The sequence below is a fragment of the Tachyglossus aculeatus genome, chromosome 19 (genome assembly GCF_015852505.1).
Source record: "Tachyglossus aculeatus isolate mTacAcu1 chromosome 19, mTacAcu1.pri, whole genome shotgun sequence".
Taxonomy (NCBI): domain Eukaryota; kingdom Metazoa; phylum Chordata; class Mammalia; order Monotremata; family Tachyglossidae; genus Tachyglossus; species Tachyglossus aculeatus.
This window is the reverse complement of record NC_052084.1, coordinates 33,083,632-33,097,326: the sequence shown is the minus strand read 5'-3', so window position 1 is coordinate 33,097,326 and position 13,695 is coordinate 33,083,632. Positions and strand designations below refer to the sequence as shown.

Sequence of the window (13,695 nt, the reverse complement as noted above, 5' to 3'; positions counted from 1 at the left end):
GAGGGCAGGGATCGCGTCTCTGTTCTCCTCTCCCAAGCCCTTAGCACAGTGCTCTGCTTCCAGTAGGCACTTGGCACATACTGTCAATCAATCAGTGTTATTTATTGACTACTTACCGCTTAAAAACCCTTTCAGGGTAGCTCGGTTCCACGGGTTTTTGGAACAAACTTCCCAAATCATTGGAGGCAGGATGGCTTAGTGGAAGGGCCTTTGGGGTGGGAAGTCAAGGTACCCAGATTCCGGTTCCAGCCCTGTCCCCGACCTGCTGGGTGACCTTGGGCAAGTCACTTAACCTCTCTAGGCCTCAGTAAAATGGTATTAAGTTGGGAGTTGTATATGGGGCAGCCACTGTGTCTGATGTGATGATCCCATATCTACCCCAGCGCTTAGCAAAGCACTGGGATAGATAGATCAAAGTACCCCCTTGACCGCCTCCTCCTTTGCTACAAGAACGAGTGAACCACATTCCCGAAAATCAGACGTGCCACCTCCCTCCTCCCTCATCAGCTGCGAACCAGCGTGGCCCTGCGGATAGAGCACGGGCTTGGGTGTCAGAAGGACCTGGGTTCTAATCCTGACTCTGCCACTTGCCTGCTGTGTGACCTGGGACAAGGCACTTCACTTCTCTGGGCCTCAGTCCTCTCATCTGTAAAACAGGATTAAGACTGTGAGCCTATGTGGAACAGGGACCAGTGCGCTTAGAACAGTGATTAGCTTAGAAGACTATTTGCTTAACAAATACCACGATTACTACTATTATTATTATTATAAATGTGAGAAAACAGCCATCGAGGAGAGCTGTTGGAAGGCGCCGTCTCTAGCCTGACTTGTCAGGCCTTGTACCACTTTCTTTAAAGGCCCCCATGAAGGGATGTGTGTATGCATGTTATTTAGTGAGTGATCTTTGATCCAGAGAAAATTACAGCGCTTGTGTTTATTTGTTTAGGTTCTGTGATACACCTAGCTTTGTGAGGGAGCTATGGTAAACAAGGCAATGCTTTATCTGCTGGCTCTTGCCCCGGTCTGTTTATAGTGGATTTCCCAACATATCAAGCGTCTGTGGGCTGGACTGCGAAAGAACTCAAGCTCGGAACAAAGCCTGGGCCAGCCGCTGTGATCGCTCAATTCCCATCCTCCCACCTGGCGTGGAGACCCCTAAGGGACACTGCCCGGGGTCGGGGGAGAAACATTTTAACCCAAACTTCAGACTGCATGTGTGGGCCGTGGGATGAGAAAGCGACCTTTAGGGATTGTTTTCCCCCAGCATGGCACAGTGGATAGAGCACAGGCCTGGGAGTTGGAAGGTCAGGGGTTCTAATCCCGGCTCCACCGCTTGTCTGCTGTGTGACCTTGGGCAAGTCACTTCACTTCTCTGGGCCTCAGTTTCCTCATCTGTAAAATGGAGATTAAATCCTACTTCCTCCTACGTAGACTGTGAGCCCCATTTGGGACAGGGATTGTGTCCAACCTGCATCTCTCGTATCTACAGTGTTTGGCACATGATAAGGGTTCAACAAATATCATCATCATCATCACGGCTTATATCTACTCTGTTGCTTAACACAGAGAGCTTAGTAAGTGCTTAAGAAATACCACAATTATCATCATCATCACCATTGATTAAACACCTGCTAAGTGCAGAGCACTGAACTAGACCCTTGGGGAATGCAGAAAAATTAAAAAAAACCCATGGATCCTACTCTCAAAATCTTACAGTGTGAGGGACCATCTTACAGTTGCCCCAAACACTGGACAGATGCGCTCTGCATCCCTGCTCAAATTCCAGTCCTCCCCCCATTTTCCCAACTCCCCACCTAGCCTCATAACTTAACCCCCTTCCTGCTATCTCTTTCTTCTGCCCTGCTTTTAAGAAATAAGCTATGTACCTTCCTTTCCTTAGACTCTGAGAGGCCCACCCTGGCCCTGGGAGTCAGAAGGACCTGGGTTCTAATCCTGGTTCTGCCACTTACCTGCTATAAACTGTAGACCTCTAGACTGTAAGCGCATTGTAGGTGGGGAATGTGTCTGTTTAGTGTTGTACTCTCCCAAGCACTTAGTACAGTGCTGTGCACACAGTAAGTGCTCATTAAATACGATTGAATGAATGGATGACTGCTGTGTGACCTCGGGGAAGTGAAGTGACTTCCCTGGGCCTCAGTTCCCTCATTTATAAAATGGGGGTTAAGACTGTGAGCCCCATATGGGACATGGATTGTGCTCGACCCGATTAGATGTCTCTACACCCGCGTTTAGTACAGTGCCTGACACATAGTAAGTACTTAACAAATACCATAATAACAACAACGAAAAGATGGGGACCCAGCTAATCCTTCCTAATTCTTCAGGCGCTTAAACGCTGAGTCGTTTGGATTTTTCCCCTTGAGGATCAAGGGTGGGAGGCATGTGACGCACTCCAGACCCCCGATTTCCCTAGACTCGCCTACCCCAAGCCCTCCCGTTCTCATGCTTTCAATCTCTGTCACTTCGGCCAAATAGCCTCGGTCCTCAGGGTAGCCTCTGCTGTGACTCTACTGCAGTCTGCAGTGTCGGGTTCTCCAAGGACTATGGTACCCAGAGCTATTTTTAGGGCTTTGGTGTTGCCACCTTCCATTGAGTGACACCAATCTCTTGTCAGCGTGTAAACCTAATCCTGCTAAGTAATGCTAAATTTGATCTGCTCTTCTAAGCACAGCCCGACACCCGCCCGCTCTATTTTTGCGGCTGCACGTCTGCTCCCCTGCCATCTGGTGGCTAAGGAAAAGCAGAGAGAGAGAGTAAAGATGGGTGACTAATAAATTGTGGAGTTGGTTAAGCGCCTGCTCGGTGCCCAGGACTGTGGCAAAGACGTAGTACGATCAGATCAGACCCGGTCCCTGTCCCAAAGAGGGCTCGGAGCATAAAGGAGAGGGAGAACAAGTTTTGAATCCCCATTGTACAGATGAGGGAACTGAGGCACAGAGAAATTAGGTGAGTTGCCCAAAAGTAACACAGGAGGCAAGTGGCGAAGTCAGAATTAGAACCCAAGTCTCCTGATTCTCAGTCTTGTGCTCTTTCCACCGGGCTACTTTGCTACTTTGTCAACTTACATGAGGAATAAGAGTTATTCTTCACTGGCCAGTTTTATGACTTTTGAGATAAAGCTTTCTTGGCAGTATTTACACAAAATGGTCATCGTGGCATCTGTTAAGCGCCTACTAAATGTCTAGTATTGTACCAAGATTATTAGGTCAGGCATAGCTCCTGTCCCACATGGGGCTCGCAGTGTAAGTAGGAAAGGGAACAGACACTTAATTCCCGTTTTACAGATGAGGTCACTGGGGCCCAGAGAAGTGACGTGACTTACCCAAGGTCACGCAGCAGGCAACCAGCAGGGCCGGATTAGACCCCAGGTCCTCCGACTCCGGGACCTGTGTTCCTTCCACGAGGCCAGGATGCTTTGTGACTTCTTAGAATTGATTCCATATGTTGCCTAAACTCTGGTTTCCGTATTACGATTGAACCCTGCTCCCAGTTTTCAGGTGAGCACCCGTTTTGAGAGAATGCAAGCCTCCCTCCGCGAACAACATCACTTTGCCTGTGTGTTTCCCTCTCTTTCTTCTCTCAACTCTTTTTTCTTGCTGACCCAGATAAAAACAATTTGTATTCTGGGGCTCCCTCTTCTGGTTCTGCCCGACTGTCAGCAAAACCCTCTTCTCTTCGATTATGCTGATCTCATGGGCGGAAGGAAACCAGAATTGGGCTATCTGGGGGAAGAGCCAGCAGTGAATGAATCAGTCAATCTCTCCATTCTCCAGTGGAGAAGGGGAAAGGGCTCCATTGACTGCTTGTTATTGTAATCATCATCTTCATCATCATTATGATGGCATTCCTTAAGCACTTACAGTGTGCAGAACTGGGGCTGCGACCACTTCTGGACTACTAAAGATTACCAACAATAAAACGTGTCTGCTGTGTGACCTTGGGCAAGTCACGTCACTTCCCTGGGCCCCAGTGACCTCATCTGTGAAATGGGGATTGAGACTGTGAACCCCACTCGGGACGGGGACTGTGTCCGATTGGATCTGTCTCCCCCTTCTAGACTGTTGTTGGGTTGAGACCGTCTCTATATGTTGCCAATTTGTACTTCCCAAGTGCTTAGTACAGTGTTCTGCACACAGTAAGCGCTCAATAAATGCGATTGAATGAATGAATTTGCTTTTAGATTGTGAGCCCACTGTTGGGTAGGGACTGTCTCTATATGTTGCCAACTTGTACTTCCCAAGCGCTTAGTACAGTGCTCTGCACACAGTAAGCGCTCAATAAATACGATTGATTGATTGATTTGCTTGTATCCACCCCAGGGCTTAGTACAGTCCCTGGCACGTAGTGAGCACTTAACAAATACCATCATCATTATTATCATTATTCATTTTTTTTTAAAGAAAGATACTTGACCAATTTCTCTTTTAAAAAAAATGCCTCCCTGCAGGGATACAGATTATATACACTATACGATTGTGCCCCACCTGTTAACAGTGCTAATTGCTTAATTATCTAGTCATGTGCCAAATTTTGACTTTCCCCTCTTGCATATGTCAGATGTATTGTCCTGGGGTCCAGTAAGTCATAACGCAGATGAGTTAAACCACACGCTCTTCCGGCCGGGTGAGAAAGCAAAATGATTTTGCTTGGTTGATTCATCCTGTGCTTTCCTGTAGGACTGGAAGAAAAGAACAGGGGTAACATAGAAGCAACATGGGAGTTAAAGGACCTGGGTTCTAATCCCAGCTCTGCCAAATACTTGCTGCAGGACCTTGGGCAATTCATTTCACTTCTCTGTGCCTCTGTGCCTCTTTTCTCCCTCCTACTTAGACGGTAAACCCCAAGCGGGACAGGGACTGTGTCCAGCCTAATATATTCGTATCAACCCCAATGCTTAAAACAGTGTTTGACAATCAATCAATCAATCAATCAATCAATCGTATTTATTGAGCACTTACTGTGTGCAGAGCACTGTACCAAGCACTTGGGAAGTACAAGTTGGCAACATAGACAGTCCCTACCCAACAGTGGGCTCACAGTCTAGAAGCAATCAATCGGTCGTATTCATTGAGCGCTTACTGTGTGAAGAGCAATGTACTACGCCCTTTGGAGAGTGTGATATGACATCATTGGTAGACACGTTCACTGCACATATCGAGCCTACAGTCTAGAGGGAGAGACAGATATTAATAAGCACTTCAAAAAACAAATACCATTATTATTATTCCTGCTTTAGGGGACAGAGAGAAAGTATCCAGTGTGACCCGAGGCCACCCTGAGCCTCATATGAATGAACTTTTCAGCCAGTTGCTGGCCTGTCTTCCTCCCATCCAGCCTCCCACCCCCTCCACTTCCCTCAACTGATTTATTTCTTCGGTATTTAGGGAGCTTCCTTCTGTGTTTACACATCCTCTTTTCTCTTTGTTTGGTTTGCTGGAAGCTCTTCTGAACAGGTTGTTGATACCCTCAGTTCAGGGTGGTGCGGTTTTTCTTTATTGAGCTCCTGCTGCTCCCATTCTCTGATGATATTTTGGGCTTTTCAGTCAGCTGGTTTTGTTCACCCGTGGTGTGCCACGGGTCCTCACCTTGTCCATTAAGTTTTTCCCTCCCTTTGCCTTCAGATTCGCTTGGTCATCTTAGCTTGCCTGCCCTTCCTCCTCTGGGCCCTCACCCCCCCCGCCCTCTCTTCCCCTCGGAAGATTTCATTGCTCTCTTCCTGGTTTCCTTTTTTGAAAGGGATGATTTATGTCTGGCCCTTAGTGGAGGTGCAGTAATGACATTGACTAAGCGCTTCAGGAGGGCCCGAGCCGGGTGCCCCAGTGGAAAGAGCGCAGGGCTGGGAATCAGGAGATCTGGGTTCTAACCCCAGTTCTACCCCTTGCCTTCTGTGTGATCTTGGGTGAATCACTTCACTTTTCTGGACCTCAGTTTCCTCATCTGGCGCTGGAGATTCAGTACTTATTCTCCCTCCCACTTACCCAGCTAGCCTCATGTGGGATAGGGGCTCTGTCTGACCCAATTGTATTCACCCGAGGCACTTAGCGAAGTGTTTGGCCAACTGTAACCACTTTAACACGACAACTGCCATTCTGACCATTTTTCATTGTGCTTCTGGAAAACAAGGGGTGGTCAAAATCAAGGTAATCCTCGACTTTTATCGGGCCTTGGGTAGCCAAAGAGCAACTGGGAGATCAGCATAAGTCAAGACCATCAACTTTTGAAGGCAAATTGAAATCAACACCATAGTTTTGCTACTCAAGTTCTCTCTTCCATTTCTTTCTCCTCTACGAAGGGGAAATGGGATGAATTGGTTTGATGATCATCTGTTGATCAATCATTCAATCAGTGGTATTTTTTGAGCACTTTCTGTGTGCAGAGAAGTATATTAAGCACTTGGGAGAGCACAAAATAGTACAGATGGTAATATGGCATATATTAAGTTTTTAGAATGTGTCCTGCCCTGTTCTAAGCCCTAATCGGGTTGGTCACAGTCTCTGTCCCGCACAAGGCTCACGATCTGTGTCGGAGGGAGAACAGTTATTGAATCCCCATTTTACAAAATGAGGGAACTGAGGCAGAGAGAAGTTAAGCGACTTGCCCATTGTCATACAGCAGATAAGCGGCCTAGTTGATAGACCATGGACCTGGGAATCCAAAGGACCTGGGTTCTCATCCCGGCTCTGCCACTTTTCTACTGTGTCGCTTTGAACAAGTCACTTAACTTCTCTGTGCCTCAGTTACCTCACCTGTAAAATGGGGATTAAGACTGTGAACCCCATGCGGGACATGGCCTGTGTCCAACCTGATCGGCTTGGATCTACCTTAGCGCTTATAACAACGCCTGGCACACGGTAAGTACTTAACAAATGCCTTAAAAAAAAGTGGCGGAGTCTGGACACGATTCCTGACCTGAAGGTGCTTATGGTCTAGAGTTTTAAATTAATGAAGTTACCCCTTAAGAGTCAGAGGGTTAGAAGCGTTTTCCTCAATGCCACTGCCAGCTGATCCAGGCTGGGCCTCCTGTTTTGGGGGAAGGCGGGGAGAGGGATGGAGATTTGAGGGGGGACACAAAATCAGGCTCCCAGATAGGAGCGCTCCTTCAAGGGGCGGCCCACAAAGTCCCTCTCCCTTACTTTCAGTGCAGTTCTCCTCTGACTGTCATACGGCATAGTAACAAACCTCTTATTTGCTCAGTCATGTCACCTTTCAAACGCTCTTTTTGGGCTGGTGACTGGCAATTTTATTTGTACATATCTATTCTATTTATTTTATTTTGTTGGTATGTTTGGTTTTGTTCTCTGTCTCCCCCTTTTAGACTGTGAGCCCACTGTTGGGTAGGGACTGTCTCTATATGTTGCCAATTTGTACTTCCCAAGCGCTTAGTACAGTGCTCTGCACATAGTAAGCACTCAATAAATACGATTGATGATGATGATGATGGCAACGTTTTTGTAATTAGTTTTCTCCCAGCAGTCTCTCCATTCGGTAGCTGCAGGAGCAGTCCGATTCTCCCAACTTCCTTCCTTCTCGGCGTCATCTCTCTCTAAGCACGAACACACGCTTCCTGCATGAAGTAGCCGCCGGAGGGGCATAGTCGAGGCCCCCTCCCCACTGTTATTTCAGAGGTGGGGGGCACAGAGGATTCTGAAAGGGGTGCAAGGGACCCCAGCAGAACAGTCAAGCATCCCACTCCAGACTGTAAGCTCACTGTGGGCAGGTAATGTGTTTATTCATTGTTGTAGTAATAATAACGATGGCGTTTGTTAAGCGCTTACTATATGCAAAGCACTGTTCTAAGCGCTGGGGGGGGGATACAGTGTGATCAAGTTGTCCCACGTGGGGTTCACAGTCTTAATCCCCATTTTTACAGATGAGGTAACTGAGGCTCAGAGAAGTTAAGTGACTTGCAGCAGACTTGTGGTGGAGCCGGGATTCGAACCCATGACCTCTGACTCCAGAGCCAGTGCTCTTTCCACTGAGCCACGCTGCTTCTCTAAAAAAGATGGCATTTGTTAAGCACTTTCTATGTGCAAAGCACTGTTCTAAGCGGTGGGGGGGATACAGTTGGACGCCCTGATCCTTCCAGAATGGGCCCTTCCTCCCCTCCTCCCTCCCTCCTCTGTGCCGCTCAAGGTCTCCTTTTCCCCTGGATGTCCAAGCGGAGCAGTAATTAGGCCACCAACCGAGAAGTGGGACGGGACGGTGAGAGGAAAGGGGAAATCTGGTTGTCGAGAAGGCAAAGGTTCCCTTTAGGGCTCCTGTCTTTGCGCTACCTTCCGATGAGAACGTTTACGCCTTCTTCCGAGAAGCCAAGGGAGCCGAGGGGGTTCCCGGGGACACCAGAGCAGGAATGCCTCGGTTTGAGAAGTTCTTCGGCCTGCGGGTGGGCCAGATGGTCTTCAACCAAAACCCCAGATAAAAATTGACTTTCGATGGAGGCGTTTTACAAGGGGACCTGCAGGCCTGTTTCACCACATCACTGGGGGTGGCTGATTTTGCTTTCGCTTTCTACTTTAAAACATAAAAACATCTGCTGCATCCCCATTTGGGGGCTGGGCCCTTTGTATTGAAACTGTATCGGTAAAACTCAGAGCCGATTTTACTCCAGTCGCTGAGAAGTCAACAAGAAAATAGACTTTCAATCCACCTCCATTACTAGAGTTGTTAAATCTCCATTTTATCATTATTATTATTATTATTTTCATTCACCTGATCTTCTTTCTTTACCAGGCCAAGCCATATGGCTGGAGTACTCAGTAAGCAAATCTTAAAAAATGAAGTATATTGTTTTGCATTCTTTTTTTAGAGGCAGGCTTGTCGGTGAATATGCTATTTTCCATTAATGTAGAAGAGTTTCCAAGTTGTCCTGCTTCCCATACACTGCAAAATTTTTTTTCATTACTGTAAAAAGAAAAGATATAAAGTCCCCAGTTCCTTTGATTCTTTTTTTTTTAAATTGGTGTAGTGGGATCCATGTTGCTTGTTGGTGAATAGGCTATTTTTCATTAATGTAGAAGAGTTTCCAAGTTGTCCTGCTTCCCATACACTGCAAGATTTTTTTTTCATTACTGTAAAAAGAAAAGACATGAAGTCCCCAGTTTCTTTGATTCTTTTTTTTTTTTTAATTGGTGTAATGGGCATCCATTGTTGACCTCAAAAAAAAAAAAAGCCAGTGAGGATAAAATATCTGCTATTTATAGTAAATAAGATTAGAAGTGCCTTCTAATCCTTTAAAACAGTTTCCAGACTAGGGGAGAAATATAAGGGAAGAGCTGGCTGCCTTTAATCTTATTTTCTGGTTCTCCCTCATGTGCTTCAATAATGTGAACACAAAGTCAAGGTATCTTTCAGTCCAAGAAACGGACAGTTTTCTGCCTCTTCAAAGAAAAACCTTCACAGGAATCCGTAGTAGTGATTGTATTCATCTGTGCTTACTGAATGTTAAACCCTGCAATAATAATAATAATAATAGCATTTATTAAGCACTTACTATGTGCAAAGCACTGTTCTAAGCTCTGGGGAGGTTACAAGGTGATCAGTTGTCCCACGTGGGGCTCACAGTCTTAATCCCCATTTTACAGATGAGGGAACTGAGGCACAGAGAAGTTAAGTGACTTGCCTAATGTCACACAGCTGACAATTGGTGGAGTTGGGATTTGAACCCAAGTCCTCTGACTCCAAAGACCAGGCTCTTTCCCACTGAGCTGCGCTGCTTCTCTACTGAGGGCTGGGCATCATCGTCATCATCAGTGGTATTTATTGAGTTCTTGGCGTGTGCAGAGCACTGTATTAAGTACTTGGAAGAGTACAGTACAACAGGAGTTAATAATAATAATTATTAGGGTATTTGTTTAAGCGCTTGCTATGTGCCAGTAAGTGATGGGGTAGATACAAGGTAATCAGGTTGTCCCACATGGGGCTCGCAGTTTTAATCCCCATTTTACAGATGAGATAACTGAGGCACAGAGATGGAAAGCAGCGTGGCCTAGTGGATAGAGCATGGGGCTTGGAGTCAGAAAGAGCTGGGTTCTGATCCCGGCTCCGTCCCTTGTCTGCCCCGTGACCTCAGGCAAGTCACTTAACTTCTCTGCACTTCGGTCCCCTCATCTCAATCCCCATTTTCTTGATTAAGCAAATCCGTAAGCACTCAATAAATGCCATTGACTGACAAGTTCTGGTCCACGGCTCTCTCACGGATGTGCTGCGGTCGTGACAGGACTGAATCACGGTGTTTAAAGACACCATTAAACTATGATCTCTTTGAGGGCAGGGGTCCTGGCTGGATTCCCTCAACTGCCTAGTACAGGGATTCACATCATCAGTGCTATTTATTGAGTGCTTACTGTGTGCGTGATACTAAGCGCTTGGGAGAGTGCAATACAACAGAGTTGGTAGACACATCCCCTGCCCACAATGAGCTTCCGCTCAGTAGGGTCACAACAGATACCAAAGAAACCACGAAATCAGGCTGCCCCTTCATTCGGGTTAGAGACGAGCCTTTTTGGTTATAATAATAATAATAATAATAATAATTGGCATTTGTTAAGTGCTTACTATGTGCAAAGCACTGTTCTAAGCGCTGGGGAGGATACAGGGTGATCAGGTTGTCCCACGTGGGGCTCACAGTCTTAATCCCCATTTTACAGATGAGGTAACTGAGGCCCAGAGAAGTTGCCCAAGATCACACAGCAGACATGTGGCGGAGTCGGGATTCGAACCCGTGACCTCTGACTCCAAAGCCCGTGCTCTTTCCACTGAGCCATGCACCCCGGGGACTCTCCGAAATACTGATCTCTAAAGCAGTTGTTTCATCTCTTTTTTTTTTTCTAAACAGGGATTAGGGTCTCAGTGATAGAAATTCTGCAAGGTACTCTGCTAGATTCGAACTGTCACTCCCCTTGAGGCCTATTGGATCTTTCAGTAAATTAGTGGTATTTTATTGAGCACTTACTGTGTGCGGAGCACTGCACTTAACACTTGGAAGAGTACAGTATAACAGAGTTGATAGACATGCTCCCTGCCCACAAAGGAGTTTACAAGAAACATCTTCCTGTCCTCAAACAGCTTACAGTATACTGAGGGAGACAGGGAGATGTAATTTATTTAAAACAGTGCCTTGCTTCTTTGGTGTCATTTACTTGCTCGGGGAATCCCATCAGTTGGTTTTGCCGAAATCATATCAGTAAGAAAAACAATCTTCCAAATGTCCAGTGAAATGGCTGAGATCCTCGAGAGTTTTGGGGTACTGCGAACCTCAAGTTTATTTATGTGGGGCTTCCCTTAGCTCATGCTGTTCAAACTAAACACGTTTTCTAGACTGTGAGCCCGCTGTTGGGTAGGGACCATTTCTATATGTTGCCAACTTGTACTTCCCAAGCGCTTAGTACAGCGCTCTGCACACAGTAAACGCTCAATAAATACGATTGAATGAATGTTAGAGAGTGCTGAATCCAACAACACTGGTAGGTTTTACCCGTCCTTTCTCCTCACTCGAGCGGGAATGAAATATTTATCTTGAGCTTCCCCACCTCCACCACATTTTCCACGTTCCTTCTAAACAAGCAGCAGTTGTTTCCCTCAACGTTGCTGAGAACTAATAATAATAATAATTTTAAAAACCCTCCTACTCCGTCTTCCAAGATTGATTAGTTGGGGAATGAGTAGTTCCCAGCATTCCCAGGATCCCTGGTCTCTTTCAGTCACCCAGTCTGGGAAATGTCTGCCTCTGAGCGTGTCATGACAGGGGGCAGCTGTGACCATGGGGAGACAGAATTAGAGGTAGGATCACCACTGACCGGATCAGAGATTAAACCGCTTCTCTTAGTGGGAGTAGTAGTCGTTAGATGGGGCGGATGGAAGTCCAAAAAGAGTAATTCATTCATTCAATCGTATTTATTGAGCGCTTACTGTGTGTGGAGCACTGGACTAAGCGCTTGGGAAGTCCAAGTTGGAAGCATATAGAGACGGTCCCTACCCAACAACGAGCTCACGGTGTAGTGGGGGAGACGGACTTTAATACAGATAGATAAAACAATAAATTACAGATTGATGATAGCATTTACCGAGTGCCCACTGTGTGCAGAACGCCATACTAAGCTCTTGGGAGACGTAAAAACAAGGAGTGACCCATTCAATCAATCAGAGGTGTTTACTGAGCGCACACACCCTTCGCAGAGTACTGTATTAAGCTCTTGGGCAGTCCCAAAGCAAAAATAATGCATTTTCTGCCCACAGGGAGCTTACCCTCTACTTCAATCAGTTTCAATCTAGCGTCGTAGTCACTGAACGCCTAACGTGTGCAGGGCACTGTACTGCGTGCTTGCAAAATAAAGAGATAAAGAAGTGGCCCACAGGGAGCTTGCATGCTACCATATAGTACTTCAGCCCACGGAGGGATAATGTTTTTTGGACGCCTTCTGGGAGCAGAGCACCGTACTGAGTGAGGATCGCAGAGTTGGCAGACAGGACCCCCGCCTTCGAGGAGCAGCCCGAGGGTGTCAGAGCCAAGGGTGACCTCCCTTATTGAGACAGTGAGCCCCAGGTGGGACAGAGACCTCGTCCAACCCGATTTGCTTGTAATAATAATAATAATAATGGCATTTATTAAGCGCTTACTATGTGCAAAGCACTGTTGTAAGCACTGAGGAGGTTACAAGGCGATCAGTTTGTCCCACGGGGGGCTCACGGTCTTCATCCCCATTTTACAAATGAGGTAACAGAGGCCCAGAGAAGTGAAGTGACTTGCCCAAAGTCACACAGCCGACAGGTGGCGGAGCCGGGATTTGAACCCATGACCTCTGACTCCAGAGCCCGGGCTCTTTCCACCGAGCCCCGCTGCTTTTCACCCCAGCTCTTAGGACCGTGCCCGGCAAGCAGTAAGCAGTTAGCGGATGCCCCGATTATTATTATCGTATTGTTCTCCCCGCCCCGGGGCCCGCGGGCCAGTAGAGGAGCCGATGGTAACTCCGGCGATCTCTCCGGTTTGTTTTCCAGGTCACGGCCCGGGGCTTCGGCCCGCTGCTCCAGTTCGCCTACACCGCCAAGCTGCTGCTCAGCCGGGAGAACATCGAGGAGGTGATCCACTGCGCCGAGTTCCTGCGCATGCACAACCTCGAGGACTCCTGCTTTCGCTTCCTGCAGACGCAGCTGCTGAACAGCGAGGATGGCCTCTTCCTGCGCAAAAGGGACACCCCGTGCCAGCGCATGCACGACGCCGAGAACTCGGAGGGGGAGGAGGAGGAGGAGGACGAGACGATGGAGTCGGAGACGTCGAAGGTGTCCTGCCCGAGGGAGAGGATGACGCCCTCGGAGCCGGCGGCGCCCGTGGCCGAGGGCGAGAGGGGCGTGCCCCCGCCCTGCCCTGACGTGCCGGCCGCGGGCAAGGACCACGTGGCCGGAGACGCGCTCCCTCGCTACCCGAGATACAAGAAGTACCAGCTGGCCTGCGCCAAGAACGTCTTCACCGCCCCCCTCATCGGTACCTCAGGTTTTGCGAGCACATTCGGCGGAGAGGACCCCGGGCCCGGCCTCCGGACGGCCCTGGTGCTGGGCCAGATCAAGAGCGAACCTCAGGGCGAGGAGAACGAAGAGGAGAGCGTCACCCTCTGCCTGTCGGCGGACGAGCCCGACGGCCGGGACAGAGAGGGGGACGTGGACATGGACGGCAGGGAGCCC

At 47.9% G+C, this 13,695-nt stretch overlaps 1 protein-coding gene across 1 annotated transcript in view; it reads left to right on the top strand.

The window, feature by feature from the left end:
• BACH2 (BTB domain and CNC homolog 2) overlaps positions 1 to 13,695 on the top strand; it is a 111,217-nt gene that overhangs the window by 81,119 nt on the left and 16,403 nt on the right. The window contains 1 exon segment of the mRNA XM_038761149.1: positions 13,015 to 13,694. Within this exon segment, the coding sequence (XP_038617077.1) occupies positions 13,015 to 13,694 (680 nt within the window).